This window comes from Hyperoodon ampullatus (assembly GCF_949752795.1).
Source record: "Hyperoodon ampullatus genome assembly, chromosome: 16".
NCBI lineage: Eukaryota > Metazoa > Chordata > Mammalia > Artiodactyla > Ziphiidae > Hyperoodon > Hyperoodon ampullatus.
Window position 1 is genome coordinate 64,133,796 of NC_136929.1, and position 24,866 is coordinate 64,158,661.

A 24,866-nucleotide genomic window follows, 5' to 3' on the forward strand; every position below is an offset into this window, starting at 1 on the left:
ATGGCCCAAATTATTCACTAATACCATGTACGAAATACAGAGTTCAAATAATGATAAATCATTACAGTGACAAATAAAATCAATATTCAAAATAGAAAAATTCAGGAATTCTATAAATACAAAATGACCAGAAAATCATCTCAGTCTAGTCATGTGCTTCTAAAAACGTGGAATGTCCTTATCTACTGATCACTTCGTCTACAGGTAAAGAATAGCAGTACCTTTTTTTCCCTTTAAGTCATGTATGTTATTTTCCAGCATGGGTACCCACCTCAGATTTTACTTTCTGTATTTTGATCAATCACAGCCAATCACATAGCTGATGGACAGAGTACATTTAGAACTGTTTCTCTATGTCAAAATTCTAAAGGTAAGTTCTGCTTTTCACATGACCAAGAGATATGCAAAAGGCCAGTTAAAATGGAAAAGCAAAATCTGAATGTAAGCCAACATTCATCTATAAAGTTAGACGATTAACTTTCTTGGTCTCTTTACTACCATAAAATTCTCATAGTAATTTCAAAAAATTTAAAAACATGACTCATACAAATAATGTCAAAAATTTAATAACTCAATGAGGAGATTACTAAGATGGTAAAGCTGGTTAAAACATTCTGAGGTCATTTACAGGTATTTAAAAAGGAAGGTTAGAATAAATTAAGTTACATATAAAATGAGTTAACGTCCCATGGAGCAAGAAAAAACACAGGACATGGAAAACCATGGAACCTTTAATCAATAGTAAACAGAGAATCAAACAAGGTGCATTCCTCTAAATAATTAAATAATTTTTGATGGACCTTAACAATGTTTCAGTATGACACTGAAAAGACATGCTGGGGCTTCCCTGGTGGTGCAGTGGTTAAGAATCTGCCTGCCAATGCAGGGGACATGGGTTTGAGCCCTGGTTCGGGAAGATCCCACATGCCGTGGAGCAACTAAGCCCATGCAGCACAACTCCTGAGCCTGTGCTCTAGAGCCCGTGAGCCACAACTACTGAGCCCGCATGCCACAACTACTGAAGCCCACGCACCTAGAGCCCGTGCCCGGCAACAATAGAAGCCACCGCAATGAGAAGCCCGCACACCGCAACAAAGAGCAGCCCCCTCTCGCCGCAACTAGAGAAAGCCTGTGCACAACAGTGAAGACCCAACAAAGCCAAATATAACTAAATAAATAAATTAATTAAAAAAAAAAAAAGACATGCTGTTCTCCCAGACCCTATATGCCTGCCTTATTTTCATGTTTTGGAAAGTCTTTCTTACTTTTGCAAAGTACAGTTTTTCTTTTCCCATATAGTCTGTTATAGCAGTATATATCAAAGATATAGCTAATGTGCTATGAGAAAAAGGAAGAAGAAATAAATGAGGAGATGAGTTTGTTACATAATTTCACATAAAGGCAACATATTTTAGTTACCTATGCATGGGAATTCCATACCTTAAGAAATTTAACTTGTCCAGTTATAAATGTCATAATGCCATAAAAATATGGTATTATAAATTACAAAAATACTAACAAAGATAATTGTATAACTAAACGGAGATACCATTCTCACTTTAAAATATGTTCATTGAAATTATGTATATTTTAAATAATTATTTAAAGTACTGAGCCATGATAAGAAATGAACTGCTTACTTCCAGAATCAGTGAGCTTGTCATTAATCAGTACTTTAGGATTTTGGTTGCTATAACAACGTAATACAACTTTCATCATTACCATAAACCCAGCACTTCTAAAAATAACTTATTTCAACATTCAGGTTCTGTGATCACTAAAATTGAGCTTTATTACAGCGCTACAGTTAAGAGTGCAATTAAACACGCCACAGGAGAAAAGAAGGTGTTAACAGTTTAAACCTGAAAAACTAAGAAAAAAAATATACTTATAATAGACTGGTTTAAAAATGTACATTTTTGATTTCTCTTTATCACAATATAAACACCAAAGGTGCCATAGTGGGTCAGCTTTCTGTCATTCACAGTAAAATTAAAGCATATTTTAGATGAGACCAAGGCACATATCTCGCATAAGCCTTATCTATCACACACACATGCCTAACATTTCTGAGCTTCCTCTAAAAATAATAAAACAATGTAATCTCAACATAGAAAGAGTTAATAAAAATACAGTACAAGCTAGTGTTAAAGAGAATAGGCTCTGGAATACTGGATTCGAATCTTGGCTCTGCTTCTTGCTAATTGTGTCACCTTGTTTCAATTATTTAACCTTTCTAAAAATGTCCTCTTCTGAAAAATGGAGGATTAAGCGAAGGCAACCCTTTCAAGGATCACTCTAGTTGAGATGCTAAGATTAGATTGTAGAGGTTGGTGTGGCAATGATAGAGAGAGCAAGGGCGAAAACAGAATAGATCCAAGGCTAACATGATAATACAGGCACAGATGATACTACCTTGGACCAGAGTGGCAACTGTGGAGATGGTCAAAAGTGACCAGAGTCTCCTCTCATATATTTCTTTCTAGATAAATATTTAATAAAATGGTTCCACGGCAATTTTGACTGGAGTTATGCTGAATTTACAGATTACTACACTACATACCCAGTTAGAGATGAATACCATGTGTTCATGTTGGAACACTGGAAATCTACAACAAACATCACACTTGATGATGAAACAACAGAAACATTAAAGTTCAAAATAAAATATGCACACTCACCATTACATCTACTGTTTACTTTGGAGCACCTAGCCAATACAATGAGTTTAGTCATAAAACTGAAAAAAATTAATGAAACTCATTAACTTTAGATGTCTGTACCAAAAACAAAAAATCAAGGCAAACAATTGATAAATAGAACTAAGAATTTAGTTAATTGGCCAGATTCAAAATTAACATAAAATTTAGTACTTTCCCTGTACATCAGCAATATCTAATCAGAACATGTAATGGAAAATAAAAGACCTTATAAAAGCCACAGAATTGTTTCCTAGGAATAAACCCAATAACATACATGGAAAATTATATGAAGAAACTATAAATCTTTCTTGAAAATTCTAAAAGAAGATCTGGATAAACAGGCATACCATGTTCATAGATGGGAATACTCACTAGTGGCTTTCTTATTTTCTTTTTGTTCATTTTTACATTAGCTTGGTGAATGTTTCATATGCACTTTAAAAGAATGTTATTTTCTATAGTTGTGTGTAGTATTCTTTCTACTGGGCTGAGCTGATTAGTGACATTGTTCAGTTCTTTTACACTGAGCTAGTTTTCTAATTTTCCTATCAATTATTGACAGAGGAGGGTTGAAATATCAAAATGTCCATTTATCTATTCTTCCTCAATTCTATAAACTTATACTTCATGTTTTACGAAGTTCTGCTACTAGTTGCCCATATTTACTATTATATCTTCTTCATGAATTGATCCTATTATTGTGAAATATCCCTCTTTATCTTTGGTATTATCTGTCCATCAGTCTAATTTTTCTGATACTAATATCAGAATATAGCTACTTCAACTTTATTATAATTTTTATTTACATGGTATATCTTATACCATATTTTTAAACTGTGTCCCTATATTTAAAGTGGATTTGTTATAGACAGCAGACAGTTGGGCCATGCATTTTCACCCAGTCTAATACCACTGCTTGTTAACTGGAGTGTGTAGTTCTTTTACATTTAATATAGTTACTTATAAGGATGAATTTAAGTCTATCATCTTGTTAGCTGTTTTATATTTGTCCCATCTGTTCTTTTCTTCTCCTTTTCTGCCTTCTTTTGATATAACAGTTTTTTTAACATTCTATTTTATCTGTTGGCATGTTAGATATTTTAGTGCTTGCTGTAAGGTTTACAATCTACCTTCAAACAATATTATACACTTCATGAGTAAACTTACAACATCACAACAGTATACTTCTACTTCCCTCCCACTCCATCTTTTGTGCTTTTGTAGTCATAAACTTTCTCTGTGTTAAGAACTCCACAATTGTTATTATTTTTATTTCAAACTGTCTACTATCTTTTATATTTAGCATTTCCTGCACTTGTCATTCCTCTGTGTAAATAGGAGTTTTCTTCTGGTATCACTTTCCTTCAGCCTGAAGAACTTCCTTTATCATTTCTTGCAGTATACTGATGTTAAATCCTCTTTTTTTTTTTTTTTTTGCGGTACACGGGCCTCTCACTGTTGTGGCCTCTCCCGTTGCGGAGCACAGGCTCCAGATGCACAGGCCCAGCGGCCATGGCCCACGGGCCCAGCCGCTCCGCGGCATGTGGGATCCTCCTGGACCGGGGCACGAACCCGTGTCCCCTGCATCAGCAGGCGGACTCTCAACCACTGAGCCACCAGGGAAGCCCTATCATCCACCTTTTTAAAGATGCTATTCTATTGTTTTCTGGTTTGAACTCTTTCTAACAAGAAGTCAGTAGTATACTTATCATTGTTCCACACATATAATACATCTTTTTTTCCTCTGGCTGCTTTTTAAGTTTTTTTCTCTTTATCACTGGTTTTCAATAATTTAATTATGGTGTACCTTGGTACAGCTCTCCTTGTTGTGATTTATTTAGCTTCTTCACTCTGTGGGTTCATGTTTTCCATCACATTTGAAAAAAATTCTTTTATGCCTTCAAATTTTTTATGCCTCAACCTCACTATGACACTCCACTTACACCTGTATTAGAATGTTTATTATTATCTCACAATTCACCTAGACTCTCTTCATCTTTTTTCCAGCTTTTAATTTTTTCCTATCTGTGCTTCCATTTGGACAATTTCTATTGTCCTTCTTTCAAATTGACTTATCTTTCCCTCTAGAATGTCCAACTGACAGTTAAGCCTATCCAGTGAGATTTTCATTTTAGATACTGTACTTTTCAGGCCTAGAATTCCCATTTTGTAAAATTCCTAACTTTTCCTCTCAATATAATTTTCCTTTAAGTCCTTGAACACACTTAAATAGTTGTTTTAAAGACCTTACCTACTAATTCTGTAAACTATGTCAGTAAGTCGACAGATTTTGCTTCTAGTTTTGGTTCATATTTTCCTACTACTTAAAACCTAAGTTTTTTTTTTTTATGGCGTGCTCAGCACTATAAATGCTACACTGCTGATTGTCTGTATTCTGTCATACTTACGAGTGCTAAGTTTTGTTCTGGAAGGCAGTTAATTTAGTAAAGATCCACGTGATCTTCTAGAGGTTTGTTTTTAAGCTTTATTAGTGTGAGTCAAAAGTAGTCTTTACTGTAGAACAGACTAGCCTTACTTTTAAGGCTTGGACTTTCCAAGGTCTCTAAAGCACTGTTTGAGACTGTTTCCATTAGTTGTTATTTCTCTGGTAGGCTCACCCCACCCCCACTCCCAAACCTGCGTTATTTTTGTTTATACAGGTATCCCTGAGAGTTAAAGACAGGTGGCTTAAAAGGAGGCAGTTAAAGAGAAGAAAATTATTCTCTCACTGTTGTGGCCTCTCCCGTTGCGGAGCACAAGCTCCGGATGGGCAGGCTCAGCGGCCATGGCTCACAGGCCTAGCCACTCCACGGCATGTGGGATCTTCCTGGAAGGGGGCACGAACCTGTGTCCCCTGCATCGGCAGGCGGACTCTCAACCACTGTGCCAACCAGGGAAGCCCCTACCTCTTTTAAAAAACCAAAGTAATTCTTTTTAAAGATACCTGCTTTGTTTCTAGCATATATAATAGAGGAAGATTCCTGAATAAAAGAACCCTCAAATCATATCCACTTTTCTACATGCTCACTTTAGGAAGTATCTATGGTCTCCTTATTTCTTAAATTACTCATATAAACAATTCTGACTCAGTAAGAAAAGACACTGAGAATATTTTATAAATATGCATAGCTGTGGTTTCTGTAGTCAAACCTCTATTTTTATACCATTAAAAGGTAAATGTTGGAGTCTGGCATTGAAAAAAGAACAACGCCCTTCTAATTCATCACAAGGAAGGAAGAATTCTTTAAGGATATTTTAATTTTCTATTCTTTTCTTCATTATCTATACAACCTCACTTTCTGGCTACCTAAATGTATTCAATAGTTTATGCCAAGGATGAAGGGCTCAGTCAAAATCTCCTTTGAAAGGCAGTCAAACTACAAGACAAGAAAAAGGGAGACAATAATGACAGGTGTCCCAAAGGTACTGCAATCACAGAGACAAGCAAAGTTCAGGAGAACAGAATATTAACAAAACAAAATGAGACAGGAATAAAAAAAAGAAAGTTTTACATTTCAAAGCTCTATTTCAAAGAAACAATTGACATTTTAAATACAATATGAATAGAAAGAAATTGAGAACATAAAGACATGAAAATATTTTTGCTTAAAAATGAATTATCATTTTGAAAAGGTTCAAAATTTAACTAAATGAAAGTTATCTCCTATTATTTCAAATGCTTTATAAATAAGATCAAATATAATACCATGACTATACAGTAGGAGAAATAAGAACAGAAAGTATTTTTGAGGGTAGGACCTGCCATCAATCAAAAAAAGGGGAAAAAGCAGTCAGAATATCTGCTTTAATGTTGAATCTTAAATGTGTTAAATGACTTACATTTTCATAGCAACCTGATTTTTAAAATAAGTAGCCAAACTGATACCATAATTTTTCTTCTTAAAAAAACCTGAAAATACATTCATAGGTTACATTTAATTTTAGAATACTTTGCAAAAAACATTTTAGAAATTTTCTGAATGAAAAAAGGAGTAAATAGGTACTGACCAATTCTTAGTTGCACTATTATTTACATAAACCATATGTATATCTCAATTTTTTAATGTCATTATAATTAGTATGAATTTATAACAGGATGCTAGGTCCATACTATACAATCAAAATACTAATTTAAAAGTTTAGATTTTTAAGTAATGTACCAAAAACAATGTTCATTTGACTCTGTTAATAAAACAGAGTTGGCTACATAACACTTCGAAGTTTTTACAGAAAAAGACAATATAAGCTAAATTAAAATATAAACAATAATGTGAAAAAATATTTGCAAATTATGTAACAGACCAATTATCCTTAATTATATTACCCTTAATATAGAATGAGACCCCACAGAAATTATTACCACATTAAATTATTACTGTTAAACAATGGGACAATAAAAGTAGAAAGCTAAAATATTTCTTCAGTGACAGAACACAAACATTTGATTTGAAATATCATTTAAGCTTTAGAAAATCTCAGAAGTCCTCAGAGATAAAGAATTCAGTAGATCCATATGAAGTGCTTAATCCCACTGCTAATTCAGTAACTTTATTTTAAACTCTTACAAAGAAAAGAAAAAAGATCTATTAAGAGGTATCCTTGAGTATAAGGACATATACTTTTAAATTTTGATAAACGTTGCCAAATTGACCTCTAAAAGGATTATACTAATTTATACTCTCACCAACAGCGTAAAAATGCCTATTTTCCCAGACTATTTCAATTGCCATCTGACAAACTTTTTATTTTCAGTAATTTAATAGGCAGAAATTCTCACTGCTGTTTTAATTTGCATGTTTTGATAATTATCTTCTCATATATTTGTTTGCCATTTGCACTTCTTCTATGAACTGTCCAAATATATGGTGCATTATTTTGTACAGATTTGTAGGATCTCATTCTATATTAAGGATAATACAATTAAGCATAATAGGTCTGTTATATAATTTGCAATTTTTTTCCACATTATTGTTCATATTTTAATTTAGTTTATATAGTCTTTTTCTGTAAAAACTTCAAAGTGTTACGTAGCCAAATCTGTCTGTTTTTTTCTTATGGCATCTGGACTACATGCCATCCTTTGAAACACATTAAAATTTCCCCTCAAGCATTATAGAGTCACACCCCAGTATCCGAGGGGGACTGGTTCCAGGACCCCCTCAGATATCAAAATTCAGGATGTTCAAATCCCTTATATAAAATGGCACAGTATTTGCAACTAATCTCCACACACCCTCCCATAAACTTTAAATCATCTCTAGATTACTTCTAATACCTGATACAATGTAAATGCTACGTAAATAGCTGCCAGTGTGCAGCAAATTCAAGCTCTACTTTTTGGAACTTTCCAGAATTGTTTTTTTTTTGGGGGGGGCAACTATTTTCAATCCGCAGTTGGTGGAATATGCGGATGTGGAACCTGCAGATATGGAGAGCTGACTATTAGGAAAAGAATAATGGTATGTTTTATACTTAGTGATGCTCCAAAGAATTCAACATTCAAATAGTAAGTACTGAAACGTGTGGTTAAATATAAAAGAACTGCAGGTATTTGATTTAAAAAAAGTAACTAAGAAACACATGCAATTTGAATTACAGCATAATGGAATTCGTCTTATAATCTCTCAGGTCTTTAGAATTCTGGTTATGTGTACAGTATGAGACCTTCTAGGATAATAAAATATAAAAGTCAAAAAAAGATTAAAACCATTTACTCTGACCACACCTAATATGGGAATTCCCTAGCTCTATGTCTGGGAGAATCCATTTCCAGCCAATTCTAACTGACACCAAATTCTTCCTCATGTTGAGCCTCCTTGCTCTACGTATTGCTCCCCAGAACAAAAGAAAATAAGTGGACCACCCCTGTATCACTGTCTCCTTTCAGATATTTGAAGCACTTTTTTCAAGTTTGACAGTTCTTTCTTTACCATACTTTTTAATGTATTTGTTCATGCATGTAACTGACATGTCAGACTATAATCTCCATTAAGATAGTGAAAATGCCTTTTAAATCTTACTCTGTAGTGCCTGGTACACAGAGAGTATAATCTCTCACTTTCTTCTAATTGTAATATTCTAATATTTTAATGTATAGTTCTTTGTCCTGAACACATTCCTGATAAATATGTGATACTGAACAATTTCACAATGTATCTACAGAAACTGCTTGGGTCCGAAATAGTCTAAACAGTAGGTCATCTATGTTGCACAATAAATATATTACTGATTCTTTCATGACATATTCAGTGCCATTTTGACATGTGTGTTAATACAAGGGAATTTGGTATTATCATTGTGTGGCTTCAATTATATAATTCATATTATTTTTAAAAATCATTCACTACATGGAGATTTTGAAGCTACAAACATGTAAGGAAAACGTATGAACAGGGTAAGGTCAGATCTCTTAGGGGTGCTAAGGCAGAAAAAAAAGGTTGAGAACTATCAATCTTTAATGACAAATCTCCTATTCTTGAAAATAATTTTTTTTCTTATAAATGTGTTTGGCATTTAAAAATATGTGACTCTTTACCAGCTAATTGGGACCCAAAAATACTTACTTCACTGTGGCACTTAGAAGAAAGTTCAGCTGTGGCATTAACAGGTTGTCTGGGGCTGACAGATAGCGATCAAACTGAACCTAAACAAAACAGAGAAATCCAAAACACAAAGTGCATATATCTGCTAACAGACAGCCCAAATAAGCATCTTTTTTAAGGATTAAATCTTAGTAAAAATCCCATATTCCAATTAACGAGTTCTTCATGAACAAAATGAGTTATTCCTTACACATTTTAACTAAAAACTCACTGAAAGTGTCAACTCTTTAATGCAGTCAGTATCAGCAATACCTACTTTCAAAATTCCAATCCAAGCCATTTATCCTGATCTCCCTCACCAAACTTCTTGGGTAATAATATTAGCAAGAAGTAAAGTCTTCAGATTTCAAGTCTACCTTACTTTCTTAAATCCAATGTATCCCTTAATTATTCACTCCTCTATTCACTAAATTAATATTTATGGAGTACCTGTTATTGGTAAGGTGCCATATAACATAATGTAAATATAATGGTGAGCAAAGGAGGGCAGTCCCTAGCTTCACAGAGCTTATGGCCTAGTGAGAGAGGTAGTAAACAAAAAATAATGTAAATAAAGGAAAAACCAAGGTACTATAAAAGCATCAATCAGGAGGACACAGACCTAATCTGTATGTTTGGCAAAAGCATTTCTGAGGAAAGGTCGTTTTAGCTGAAATCTTAATGATGAATAGACGTTAGGTTAAGTGTGTAGTGGGGCTGGTGTGGAGGAAGGCTTAGGTGAGAAAGAGGATGGTTACCAGAGATCACTCCATGCAGGACTTGCATGGTTTCTAGAAGATTTTAATTCTTACTGTAAAAGCATTAGAAAACCATCGAAGAAGGGAAATAATCTGATCTAAATTTTAAGAAGCTAAATCTGGCTACAGCAAGAAGAATGGAAGGGGAGGTTGTAATAGCAGATGCAAGGACACCACACAGGTAGCTCTTGCGGCATCTCAGACGCCAAGGGCAACTGGGGTGAAGAGAAGATTAGATATCTGAGAGAATCAGAGAGCAAAATCATCAAGATTTGGTTAGTGACAGATAGGATGAAGGGGTTGCCTCCCAGGCTTTGGATCTGTATAATTCACAGCATTATCACAATTCACAACTGTACTCTTTATACATTTATTTAGTTGTGTGATAACTGCATCTCTTACTAGATCATGCCTATTTTCATCCCAGTTCTCAGCATGATACCTAGATAATAGCAGATACTTGGTTAATAATTGCTGAAATAATTAGTGGACAGATGCTCTTATACTTTCTGAGTTAAGAACACTTGGAAAAGGACCTGAGGTTGGGGCTGGTGGGGAAGAGTTAGAAGAGCTCAGTTTGGGATATGGTGAACTGAGGCGCCTTTGAAGCATCCAAGTTGGGGCACCAGACAGTTATAGATAAAACAATGGATCACACATAAAACTCAATCAAGAGTTTGTTTCTTTCGAGAAACCTAAGATATTCAACTCAATTGTTTTTAAAGTTGAGATCAGGCATATACGAACCTGTAATAGGGCTTAAATATATTTTGTGAGTTTATATTATGAACTGGATATGCGCCACTGGAGAAGGAGAAATAGGCGGGACACACACATTTACTGAGTACTAACTAAGGTTACTGATCTCTGCGCAGACCTATATCCTCATTTTGCTGGGGTGGGGGGGGCGGGGGAGGGCAGTAAATACCTTAAAGTGGAATTACTGGGTGGTATGGTGAGTGTACATTTAACTTTCTAAGAAACTTACCTTTTTTAATGAATGTAAAATTTATTCATTTTCATTTATTTTTGCACTTTTCAGAATCAAATCTTCTTTGCATTTCTACAGTTTTTACTGTTATGTTGGATATACACAAGTTACAACTTACTTTTTATATACTGTCTTTTATCATGACATAATGTTCCTTATTTATGATATTTAGTGTTTTTAAAATCTACCTTGTCTAATATTAACTCTGTCAGCTCTGTATTCTTTGCATTTGTTGGGTATCTTGTGGGTCTACCCCTTTATTTTCAGTTAAATTTAGCTCTGTCAGATGATAGATAGGAAAGCCCGGGCATCAAAGAAGTCACCCAAGAGAACTATTTATCAAAGTCAAACCATTGTGGTAGTGAGTATTGAAACACATAGGATAGGCAGTACATATAGTAGGTAAGAGCATAAGTACTGGGTTGAATAGGGTTGTTAGGAGGATTAGAGGGTTAGTACATTAAAAATGTGTGTCATGCTCAATATATGTTAATGGACGTTGTCATTACTTACTGTTTGTTATTACTACCACTAGAATTAGTATCATAAAGCTTCCAAAGGGGATCATTCCTATGAGGACTAAATGAATGTCATCCAACTGATGGCTGTGTGTGTGTGTGTGTGTGTGTGTGTGTGTGTATACACACACGCATATATATGCAAAGTATGTACTTAAGATGTGGAAACATGCTACAAAAAGTGGTGCTCATGCAGAAAGGGATGTGCAAGCAAGCTCATCACTTGAAAAGAAGGTAATAAAGTGGAGGTTCGGTGAGCGTCACAGTCAAGAGTAATATTTTAAGACTGGAATCCAACTTCAGTTATCAACTCAGGAAGAAGTCAAGAACTATAAGCCCCAGGATCACTGACAGATGGAAGTCTATAATGATATATAGCTAACTTCTTCATGTCTCTCATTCCTTTCTCCATGAGGTTAGGAGTAAAACTCTGAAACTGAAGAAAATCTAAACAGGAATATGACACTATTAGGTTATGGTGCAATATTACTACAAATGTATGTCTTGGTCAGATCTCCTTAGTTAAAGGAATACATGTGCAATCATTATGACTGGACCCAACGTGAATACAGCATATGAAGAGATAAAATTCTCACCCAAGACAAAAATTATCACATGGGAAAAAATAAGAATAATGTTCCATAAGGAAACGTATGTTGAAATACTTTGTTATGTACTTACCATCGCAGCCTTCAGTGCCACAGAATCTAGGTTGGGAAAATTAGCTAAAGGGCCCTTAAAAAAAAAAAAAAAAACCAAGATGAAAATAGGTGCTATATGTTACAATTCACTTGTCAAATACAGTCCCTTAGTAGATTGCCCGAATTTGAAAATTTAGCTTATTTCCAAAGAACTCAAGTGTCCTATCTCCAACCTCAATTAAAAGAGGGACTATGATTTGTTCATTTTTGTAAAACTAGCAAGAAGGCACTCAATAATATTTGTTGGAGTGAGAAGCACATAAGTTTATTAACAATGGAAATAAAAGGATACTTCAGATTTAATCATAAGCAAGAAAAAAAGGGCAATAAAGCACTGAGGAATGACAGTAAGACATGGGGGCTTTAAGAGTTCCCTTGATAATTTTAGATAATATAAAAAGGCAGCAGAATTTGCTCCTACTGGTGGAAATTTGCTTATTACCTTATCAAAAGAAAAAATTCAAACCTTGTGGAGTCCCTGGGCTATAAAATATTCTTCATGTTAATGTTATTTAAAAGTTTTTTGCTTTTTAAAGAGGCTTACATGGTTTTCTAGGGTTCCCACCACTCCATTTTCTAATTCTACTGGAGTTCTATAACTTAACAAGATCAGATGTTAGCCCCAGATATTACCTTTCCAAAGTAATAGACCATGATTTCCTAAATTAAAAGGGGGAATGACTGCTATTTATATAGTAATCTATGCACTTAATAAATCAATGGTGATAAAGGACTAAAAAATTTACTAATATGAATATTCTTTATATATTTTCAATACTAATTTTTGTATATTTTCATTACTTGTAACCCAAACTATCTATAGTAAAAAAGATAGTATTTTGGGACACCCTACTATATCTCAGATAGTCCTCCAAGAACTACACAGGTATTATCTCAATCTTAGAACAGTCCTATGTTACAGATATTATTACCCTCAACCTACAGATGAGGAACCAGAGAGAGAAGTCACCTTCCCCGTGAAAAATTGCTGCTAACTGTCTAGCTCTAGATGCCATACTCTAAATTGGTGTATCTCTCTAGTTAGGAAGATCCATGTGCTTACCTGTTCGGGTTTATGTTGCTGTATGGTGTTATAGATATAACTCACGCCTGCTCTAGTTAAAACATAAGAAGCTTGCTCATTTATAAGTGTGTCCAAATGTGCTTCAATCTAAAATAAAACACAATTAAAAGAAAATATTTTAAAAGAAGAATAAGACTGATTGAGAGTAGAAGTAGACTAGCCTGGAGTCTTAGCTCTTCATCATGGGCATGTTCCTTGCAGCGGCTATGAGGCCAAAATATGAGGGATAGGGACTGCTCCTACACAAAGACTTTTCCTTCCCCAAAGAGGAAGTCCTCTTACAAAAGGGAGGGAAAGTCTTACTTGAACATTCCAGGACTAGCCACTAGTCGAAAAATTTGGGTTGCTTCTTAGCTCTTTTAAAAGCTGGTATTAAGCAAAACACAAACAAAAACTACTCATAAACAACAGTGTAAAATAAAATACTTAGAAAGAATTCTGGGAAGATGAGGACCTGATGTCCCTCACATCCACACTGCCTCATGCTCCCAACTTGCTGGACTAACTCAACCAATCAAATACATCATCTGGAGAAGTCTGAAGGAAATCCCATGGGGGCTGAGGCAGTAAGTTCTCCAGAGGAAAGCAGATTTGCGACAACTAGGGGACTGCTGAGGAACCAGCAGAAGGCTGGTCAAAGATGTCAAGTTCAGGAGCTGCCTAAAAAGACCCAGCTAGCAGGTGTGAGTTGTACGTGGTCACCTGTTTTGTGCTATTCTTGGGGAAGCTACCTAACGCTAATGGGGGCAGAAGCCACAGAAGGAGACTACCTGATGGGATGAAGTATTCCCAGGTGGGACGAAGTCGGCTGCTCCTTCCTTTAACCAGTACAGGCCTGTAAGTCTACAGATCTTCCTGTTGTCTCTCACTGGATAGTCCCCTCAGTTTTACCAGCTTGTTTACCAGTGGCATAGTATGCTATTAAGAGATGCTATCTGTTACCATCTGAATGTTTGCCATTGTGCAAGTCACTCCAGCAGCTGAGCCCCTCCCCGTAAAAAACTTACAACTGATTTAAAAGAAGTGAGTAGGTTCTATGAGAAAACCCACCTGAATAATGAGAACAAGTATCTTTTCCTGAGGCAACACTATTGAAAGACGCAGGGTACCTTACTTTTTTTTTAAGTGAATGCCCAAGAAAGTACAATTAGAACCTTAGAACCCTTACTTACTAGTCTTACTGGAAATCCAAGAAAAACAAGATTGCAAATGGAAATATTTAATGAAAGAGTTATTGCTAAGAACCAAATTAGTATCTGAAAGAAAAGTGGAAGAATAGTAATACAGAGTAAATATCAAAGAAATATATTAAAGAGATTTAAACAGAAATTAGAAGGCAAATTTAGGAGATAAAGCCAACTAAGGACAGGAGCTGCAGAATATAAAAAGTAACAGATGGAGAAGTGATAATTAATTACAGATAACAGAAAACTTTACTGAGCAAAAAACAAAAGGGTGGAATCTTCAGACTGAAAAGGCTTTGCAAAATCCAAGATGGAAATAATAGAAAAAGAGACATACCAAAAAATATCCTGAGGAAATATCTGAACTCAAAGGAAAAGCCTTGTAAGCTTCCACATGAATAATAGGTTATCACAAACAAAAGAGAATCAGACTAGCCTAGATTTCTTACTTGAAATACTGGAAGAAGAAAGAATGGAAGAAAATTAATAGACTAGTGATAGAAAAGATCTGAAAATCAAGAATCTTTTACTCGACAAGGAAAACTATCACTGTGGGGCCCGTGCCTTCCAGCATCCACACCCTTGCCCAGTCCTCTCCACACTGACCCTGGCTGGTCCACGTGGCCAGCGTCAGCCACCAGCCCATCAGCAAGAATGATGCAGGCTCAATAAGCACTTACATGGTGGGGCTTGTCCTCTTGGAATGCAAAAAACGACTTTGGAATGTTTGAGAAACAAAGATAATTGGTGATAAAACAGATTACTGGACAACTGATATATGTGCACATCTTGAGAAGAGATTTAGACAAATGGCAGAGTCTCGGGTTGAATTAGTGATAAATACATTAAAAACCAATGACTATTTTTAAAAAAGAGTTTACTAATTATACTTAAACAATTATGCAAAAAAGAAAAATCAATCATACTTCATTATATTTCTTTTAAAATAAAGAATTAGAAAGTAGAAAACATCACAAACTTAGAGGTCTCAAACTCATTCCTTAGAAAAACCCAAAACGACAAATTTTTACTGTAGCCACTGCCAAACTGTTTATATACTTGTGATAACAAAGAAGACTCAGAGTTGTTGTTGTTTTTTTAAAATATTATATCTACCAAAAATCACTATTTCAAAATCAAAAGCCAAGTATCTGGTAAATTTTATAAATGGCCTTGTTGTGACTCTTAAGTGATACCATTTGGCTTATAGGACCAGAGCGATTGGCATAACAAACTGTAATGTTGTGCCTAACACTGATTTACACATAGATAAAAATATATCTGTCCTCTGCAACACCTTCTGCACTAGCTACACAGCTTGAAAAATATAGCACGTTATTCACAGTATGGAAACTGAAACAGTTCAAATTAGTCAGAAAAGCTCCATTCTACCACCACATACTATGGCTTGAATAGAATATCTTACCTGTTACATACTCTGGCTTCTCCAAAACGAAACTAAAATACTGAATATGCATGGGGGCAGGGAGGGGTTCTATCAGACTATAACAAGGGATTCATATAAATCAGGTCACTGAAATTATCTTAAAGCCAGTAACTGAGATCATGTATAGCAAAAAGATTTCATCACAGTGAGCAGTCATTTTATGGCAAAATTAACCTGGAACTGTAGCATTTCCAGACGTCTGTCAGTGAATTCAAACAGAGCTAATGTTGTCTTCATCATATATAGTGAATTGACCATGAAGGTGGCCATGTCAGCTGTGCCTAAATTGCTGGCTGATACAGTACACATCTGGAGGAGAGGATCCAAGACACATGATAAAACCTATAAATGAAAAATAAAATCAAACGTATTCCTTATTTCCCAACCAGTGATACAGCTCTGTGTTAACGGCACTTCAGAATGAATGTCAAACTAATGGGGAGCGGGCAAACTTACAGAAGCGCGTAAGAAAAAGATTAAATGGTACCATAACTGTAATAGTTTTTAAAACAAGCATCACTGAATATATACTTTTTTTTTTTTGCGGTACACAGGCCTCTCACTGTTGTGGCCCCTCCCGTTGTGGAGCACAGGCTCCAGACACGCAGGCTCAGCGGCCATGGCTCACAGGCCCAGCCACTCCGCGGCATGTGGGATCTTCCCGGACCGGGACACGAACCCGTGTCCCCTGCAATGGCAGGCAGACTCTCAACCACTTGCACCACCAGGGAAGCCCTGAATATATACTTTTTAAATTAAAGGGAACTGGTTTAATATTTGAAGGAAAAAGCAATGAGAAGGATTGTCAAGATACATGGGTTATAAAGTGCCAGAATTTCAAAAGAATGTACAATAAAGGAGCAATAAGAATCATTAAAAGTGAATTTACAACATACCTGCACAAAATCGGCTTGACGGGCATCTAATGGTACAACTGAAGAATCATGAGATGCCAAAACTTCACGCAACAACATGAGTGTCTGATTTAATGCAGAACTTGGTCCAAGATCAGGTGGTGGGAGTTCAACCTAAAATGAAGGATGACTTATCCACTGCTTATATTTTTCTACTAAATTTTAGTGTCTAAATAAATGCCAGCTCACAGTAAAATAATTCATATGAAAGACGTAAAGCTTTGCTGACACATTACAAAATCTATAATCAATAGCTTATTTTTTATCATACTAATCAAAATCAGCACAGAAAATGACACAAAAGTTTTTTGTTAGATTATCTCAGAATTAATACATCACAATTAAAAGTACAGAATTTGAACTTTAATTCAAAAAATTACGAGGAAACTTAGCAGTCTTTGAATTGTATAATTATATTTTCATATAGATTTGAAATGGCCTGTTTTGTTTTTTAGCCCAAGTCTTAAGAAAGAAGTAATACAGAGACCAGCACTTCACCTACTATAATATTATTGAGAATCATCACTCACCTGCATGCCCCAATGTCAGATACTGTGGCTCAATATGTATAGGTTCAGAGTCTAGAAATCTATCTTTCAACAAGCACCCCAAGTGGTTTTCAGGACCCTGGTCCATGAGCCACACACTTCACAGAAACAGTACAACACTGACACTAAAATCTTGAATTCTGGAGTTAAAGAGATTAATTTTACATTTTGTAACTAGCACTTACTAGTTGTGTGACCTTGGAAAAGTTATTTAAATTCTCAGAGGGATTCTGTAAAGATTAAATGGGATCGCTGCATCTCAACTACTGAGTATCTGATACTTATTAACTGGCTATGTTCATCATCCCTACTTGACACCATCATGATATCCCAGAAGAGGTGCCTGTGAATTTTTTCAAAACATTTTGCAAAGTACTTATACTAATATAGTCACATTTTGTAAATGAAACGAAATCTGGTACTCAGAAATCCATGTAACACTACACTCTCATGTCAGGTAGATAGAAAGGCATAAGAATTTTATAATATCAGTATTTATATTAAGAATGTTTCATGTATAAAAGTTAATACATAAGTGACATCAGCAGGAATGGCAAAGTATGGACCTCTGAAAATCCTCCCTCCTTCATAAAAGCAACAAAAACAAAAATTATGAGACATGCCAACAAACAAAAAAGTATGATCATTTACAGAAAAAACATTCAATAGCAACTCCCTGAGGAAGCGCAGATGTTGGAAATACTAGCCAAAGACTTTAAATCAGCTCTTTTAAATATGTTCAAAAACTAAAGGAAACTGTTAATGAATTAAAGGAAAGTATGAGAAAAAATCTTACAAAATAGAGAATATCAATAAAAAGATAGAAATGGTTAAAAAAAATAACCAAATAGAAATGTTAGAGTTGAAAAAGCACAATAACTGAAATGAAAAATTCACTACAGGGAATCAACAGGAGATGAGCAGACAGAATAAATAATCAGTGAACTTGAAGATAGGTCAATTAAGGTTAACTGCTGTGAGGAATAGAAGGAAAAAAGAATGAAAGAAAATTAACAGAGCCTCAGACACCTATGCAACACCATCAATATCATCAGTACAATGGGGATCTCAGAAGGAGGAAAAAAGGGGGCATGCAAAAAGAATATTTAAAGAAATAGTGGGAGAAGACTTAGCAAATTTGATTTAAAAAATTAATCTAAACATCCAAGAAGTTCATGAACTCCAAGCAGAATAAACTTAAATAGATCCACACTGGGACACATGATCAAACTGTCAAAAGACAAAGAGAGAATCTTGAAATCAACGAGAGAGAAGTAATTCATTCTGAACAAAGGATTCTCAATAAGCTTAACAGTTGATTTCTCATCAGAAAACATGGAGATTAGAAGGCACTGGATGATATATTCAAGGGCTGAAACAAATATACTGTCAACCAAGAATTCTATATTCAACAAAACTACTCTGTAAGACTGAAGAAGAAATTAAGACATTCCCAATAAACAAAACCAAGAATTCTTTACCAGCAAACCTGCTCTACAAGAAATATGAAAGGGAATCCTTCAAGCTAAAATGAAAGGACACTAGACAGTAACTCAAATTTGCAAGAATAAAGAACAGCAGTCAAGTTTCTGACATCAGTAAATACAAAAGGCAGTTTAATGTACTTTCTGCTTTTAACTTTTTCCTGGATTTAAAAGACAACTGAATGAAGCAATCATTTTAAATCTATGTTGATAAGCACACAATGCAGAAAGATGTAATTTGTAACAACAGTATCATAAAGGAAGGGGAAAATGGGGCTATACAGGAGCAAAGCTTTAGTACACTATTGAAAGTAAGTTGGTATTGATCCAAACTAGTTAGATTATTAAAAAATTAAGATGGTAATTATTATTCCCAGGGCACCACTAAGAAAATAACTAACTACACACATACACATACATATATATTTACATAAACAATAAGGGAACTAAAGCAGTGTACTAGAAAATATTTACTTAACACAAAAGAAGGCAGTAATGGAGGGACAGAGAAATAAAAGCACTTAGAACATACAAAAACATGGTGCAAAATGGCAGACATAAATGCTACTTTATCAGCAATTAAATTAAATGTAAACATGCTAACCAAAAAAGCAGAGGCTGGCAGATGGATAAAAGAAAAAACGGGACTTCCCTGGTGGTGCAGTGGTTAAGAATCCGCCTGCCAATGCAGGGGACACGGGTTCGAGCCCTGGTCCGGGAAGATCCCACGTGCCGCAGAGCAACTAAGCCCGTGCGCCAAAACTACTGAGCCTGTGCTCTAGAGTCCACGAGCCACAACTACTGAGTCCGTGTGCCACAACCACTGAAGCCCGTGTGCCTAGAGCCCATGCTCAACAAGAGAAGCCACCACAATGAGAAGCCCGCGCACCACGACGAAGAGTAGCCCACGCTCGCCGCAACTAGAGAAAGCCCGTGCAGCAGCGAAGACCCAACACAGCCAAAAATAAATAAATTAAATAAAATTAAAAAAAAAAAGTACAGCTGCCTGCCACAGCACTGGGGGTGGAAGATGGGTAGTCGCAACTATGCTAAGAGTTGAAGTTCACCAAAATTGACTGCAATTTATTACTATTCAAGCCTTCCGCTAGAAATTGCAATTCTTCAATAGACTCCAGAGTTCCAAAATAGTTGCATTAGACGAATACTGCTAGTCCAACTGTCATCTAGGTGGGGTGACAGATTCCTGGTGCTTCCTACTTTGCCATCTTCCCTGGAAATGACTGATCTTTGTATATTGATCTTGTCACCAATTACCTTTCTAAATCCATTTACTAGTTCTACAACTTCTCAATTAATTCTCTTGGTTTTTGAAGTACAGTCAGAGCATCCACAAATAATCTAATATTTCCTCCTTTAAAATATTTATATCTGTCATTTCTTTATCTGAACTTCCTATTATTTAAACATGTTATTGGCAAATATTCTTTTCTTGTTCTTTCTTGACTTAAATAGAATACATTACTAGTGCTTCTATGTTAATCATGAGGTTGGCTGTTAGTTTTATTAATCTTTATATGGTTAAGTAAGTATTTTTACTTTTTTATTTACTAATATTTTCCCCTCAACAATTTAATTAAATATGAGAATATAATTTAACACTGAAACTTTTAATATATTTCCTAACACTGAAATATTCTCATATTCTTGGGAATAACCAATACTTGGTTTTAATATAATACTCGATTTATTTTTACAATTATTTACCTTTTTAAAAAACTTCAAAAGTGACTGATTTGAGGTTTTCACTTTTGTACTGTCTTTAAAAGGTTTTTATGTCAGTGTTACACCACCTAAAAGGAACTGGGAAGCTTTCCATATTTTTCTGTGTTCTGGAGAATTCTGTCCTTTGTAGGTGTAAATAAAGCTATCTATATAACATGAATTAAGTCTAGCAGCATGCTCATTAATAATTTTTCTTTCTTCCCTAGGTGTATTCAAGTTTCCTACCTCATTTTGAATCATTTTTTGTCAATTTTATTTTCTTAAAATCATCCTTTTTATATATTTTAGAATAAAATTTATATATTTTAATATGGTATTCTCTAGTAAGTTTAATCCTCATCTCTGGTTACTATCTCTAATTCTGATATTATAATTTTAAATTTTATTTTTTCCTTGGTTAAAGAATTGCTAGAAGGTTGTCAATTTTGTTGACCTTTTCAACAAATAATCAGTTTTGTTTTCCTGTTTCCTAATTTATCATAGAAATGTACTTCCACCTTTCCTTTTACCATTTTGCTTTATTATTCTCTTTCAAATTTCATAATAAGAATGCCTACTACATGTTACTTCCAGTTTTTAGCCCAGATGTTTTCCAATTGGTAAAGCTTTGGGTAACGCGCTCATGTGTGTTTCCCATATTGCAATTTGGCTCTTGTCCCCACCACATGAATAAAACTGCCCTCAGTAAGTCATGGATCATCTATATATTGACAAAGATAACAAACCTGCCACCCCTGTTTTACTAGAACTCTTCATATAGTATCTGTCATCAACCATGCCCTCCTTCTTGAAACTCTATTCTCTTGGCTTTTCTGATAAAACCCTCTTCTCATTTCTCTCTTGCCTCTCCAATCATCCTTCCTCAGCATTCTACCATGGCAGGGCATATTTTCTTCTCTTAAATGTCACTGTTTCTCAAGACTGTGTGTCCTGGAAGCTCTACTCTTATTAAACATGATTCCTAGTGACCTCAGACAAACACATGGATTCAACTATCTTTTATATGCAAAACTCCATAAATCCAAATGTACAGCTTCCTATTAGATCAGACTGATTGCAGAAGGATATCCCACATGTATCTTGTCTAACTTAGACAATATCATCATCTTTATCCCCCCAGTTTTACACTTTCTCTCTATTCCAGATACTTGTGATTAGTATCAATATTCCCAGATTGGTAACTTAGGAATTATTTTAGAACTCTTCCCTCTCATTTAACCACATTCAAGCAGTCACCAACTTTTGAAGGTTTACCTTTAGCCCCCAAGAATCTGTCCGCTTATGGCTCTTCCTTAGAGTATGTATTTTCATAAAAACGACTTCGACAATCCCTTAACTATCCTGTCTGCAACTTGGCTCTCTATCTACATGCCACACCAGTTTCCAACTGATTTTTAATAAATGAAAATTTGTGTATTGATGACTCTTAGCTCGCATATTCTATTCGTTTCCTCTACTTAGGATGACCTCTACCCACTCCTTTTTTACCTATCTAATCCCCCATGTCCTTCAAGTTCAATTCTTATTAACTCCCTCTCTGGAAAGCTCCCTCTCTGTATATGAATATTATTATACATACGCTTCTTATTGTGCTAGCATAGCACCTTGGGCACGTCTTTCGTAAAACATGTATTCTATAGTAATCACCGATTTATTAGACTATTTTCCATGAGAGGAAAAGTAACCTGAGACCAACAGACCTTGATTGTTTGCTTTGTACTCATTAGCAAGCACGTTTGTTCACATTCAAAGTCTATATCATGTATGAATGATTTTAGAAAAATTCTGTCTAAATAAGAACTCATGTAAACATATCTATAATGAGAACTGATTGACAGTTAGTAAACTTCCTGTGATACAGGAAAACACATAAGGGAAATACTCCAGCTCCACAAATTCATGCTGCTTTTCCAAAAAATATGAGTCTTGCACGGGGGTCAGAAAGCAGACTCTTATTAAGGCTTCTCTGAGCTTAGGAATGTAAAAATAGACCAGGTACTTTGGATTGCTACTGACTGTTCCACACTATACTACAAACCTGTATCTAATATAACCAGGCTGTTAGATAGACCAGTATAATTAAGAAAAAAAAAAAAATCCAGAATGGTGATTGTGATGCATCCTTGAAAAACCTGAGTCTTTAATAATGAAATAAAAACAAAGAAGGATTTGATCATTATAAACCCATCCCTTAAGGTCTTTCCAACTTACTGCTGCACAACACAATGCTCAGTTTAAAATATTAGCTCTCACAGAACTCTTTCAGGTTTTTGTTGTTTGTTTTTGTGGGAGTTTTCTGTTACCTTGTTTGTTTTTGTGGGAGTTTTTTTGTTACCTTGTTTGTTTCCATAATTAATTACAGTATATAACTCAAAGGAACATAAATTTCCTAAGGACAAAGTTGGACCAAGACTGTCAAACTTAAGTAAGCTGTTTAGAAAAAACATTTGGTAAAAGTTCAAGTTTTCCAATCTGTATGTCATTTTAGCCCTGACCTATTAAATATAGTAAGTTTGCTCTAATTACAAATTTTTGGTTATTGAAAAATGGTAGTGAAACTAGGGCTTGAGATTCTACCACTAATTATGACTCAAAATTACACTGTTCCAGGAACAGATTATAAGCCTACATCCTGTAAGCCGCTTCAAAATGAATTTTGTTGTTCACAGGAAGAACTCAAAAGAACGCTGAATGGAATGGGAAAAAACTGTCACCAATATGGAAACAGTAAAACAACATTTTTAAATGTGAAAAACTCACATTCACATAGTTCAAGAATTGTATCTTTCAAACGTACCTTGTCCATTAATTTGCTGGCATGAAGACTCAAGCTACTGAAGAATATTTTTTTGCTCAGCAAATGCATTTCTTCAATGGTAGTCAACAACGTAGCTGCACTATTTCCAACAATGCCACTAAAAGCAAAGAATATTTCAGGTTGCAAAACAACCCAGCTCTTTAACTGAGTAGAATTCTTTAAAAAGATCTAGATTTAAATACAAGGTTTTATATAGAATATAACCTGTGAATTAAAAACAATTACTCTAGTTTCATATAAAAATGAGGGGTTTTTTCCTTTTAAGTTAGGTGATGAACAAATGAAAACAAACTACAGTGTTTTAAATATTTCACAATCTCTTAGAAAAGCAGTGGGTTAGAACAAACACTTGTAATATGCAAATCCATGTCTCTATATTTCCTCTATTATAGTAAATGCATGTTTTGATTATCCAAGAAGATCTGATTTTAATTTTAAGGAAGCCATTCCATCAATAGCTCTATTGAGAAAATAATTTTTATTAATACTGAGTTTTTTAAATTAAAACTGTTATACCGTATCAATAACACACCTGTAAATTATAAAGCTTCTCAATTTTTATACAGCTACCTAAATAGCAATATATTTAGACTAATTACGAAAAATCTGATAACATTTTGAAATAATTATTCTACATTCCATAATTCTCAATTTTATATTACAAGGACATTTCTTAGACTTATCCAATGGGGTTTCTCATTTTTGGCAGAATGTAAGACAAACATGTATATAAAACAACTCCCTATTTTATTCTCCTATTCATGTACTGAAAGTGACTCTTCTGTTCCTGATACTGGCATGCTTGATCAAAAGTAATTTAAAATCATTTTTTAATAGGCTAATATGAAAACTATCAAAAACATAGCTTGGAAGAACACTTTTAACACAACTACACATATAACATGGTCTTATAGTGACATCTACAATAAGGCTCAAGTGTATGTATACCACCAAAAGATATTTGCAAGGTGAAAATGAATGCAAATTTTGGAGTTGAAGATCATATTTTATCTGATTAAGAACCACTTGTCTTATCTATAAAGTCACTTTTATTTAGAAAAGATAAGACAGCTATTACTTAGAGGAGATAAAGCTATCCTTCTGTTTTATCACTAATGGAAAACTAAATGTTAAAGAAGAATTTATGTCAACATCCAGAATAGGACATTTTACTAATTATGCCCTACTCTGAGTATAACATATAGTTGCTTTAGGTGCCATGGATCTCTTTTACTAATACAGGAGGACTCAAAAAATACTTATATTATAGACTTACACTGCTATGTGTGTGTGTGTGTGTGTGTGTGTGTGTGTGTGTACTTATGCTTGGAGAAGAAAGGGAAAAGGAAACGATGGACCTCAAAAGTACAGTATGTATAATATGCATATAATG

The 24,866-nt window shown here is 34.7% G+C and overlaps 1 protein-coding gene across 1 annotated transcript in view; it reads right to left on the reverse strand.

Moving 5' to 3' along the window:
• COG6 (component of oligomeric golgi complex 6) overlaps positions 1–24,866 on the reverse strand; it is a gene marked incomplete at both ends in the record, with an annotated part of 66,216 nt that overhangs the window by 15,706 nt on the left and 25,644 nt on the right. Inside the window, 6 exons of the mRNA XM_079721910.1 lie at positions 9,266–9,345; positions 12,232–12,285; positions 13,315–13,422; positions 16,141–16,308; positions 16,863–16,994; positions 23,453–23,570. Of these exons, the coding sequence (XP_079578036.1) occupies positions 9,266–9,345; positions 12,232–12,285; positions 13,315–13,422; positions 16,141–16,308; positions 16,863–16,994; positions 23,453–23,570 (660 nt within the window). The remainder of the gene's footprint in view (positions 1–9,265; positions 9,346–12,231; positions 12,286–13,314; positions 13,423–16,140; positions 16,309–16,862; positions 16,995–23,452; positions 23,571–24,866) is intronic.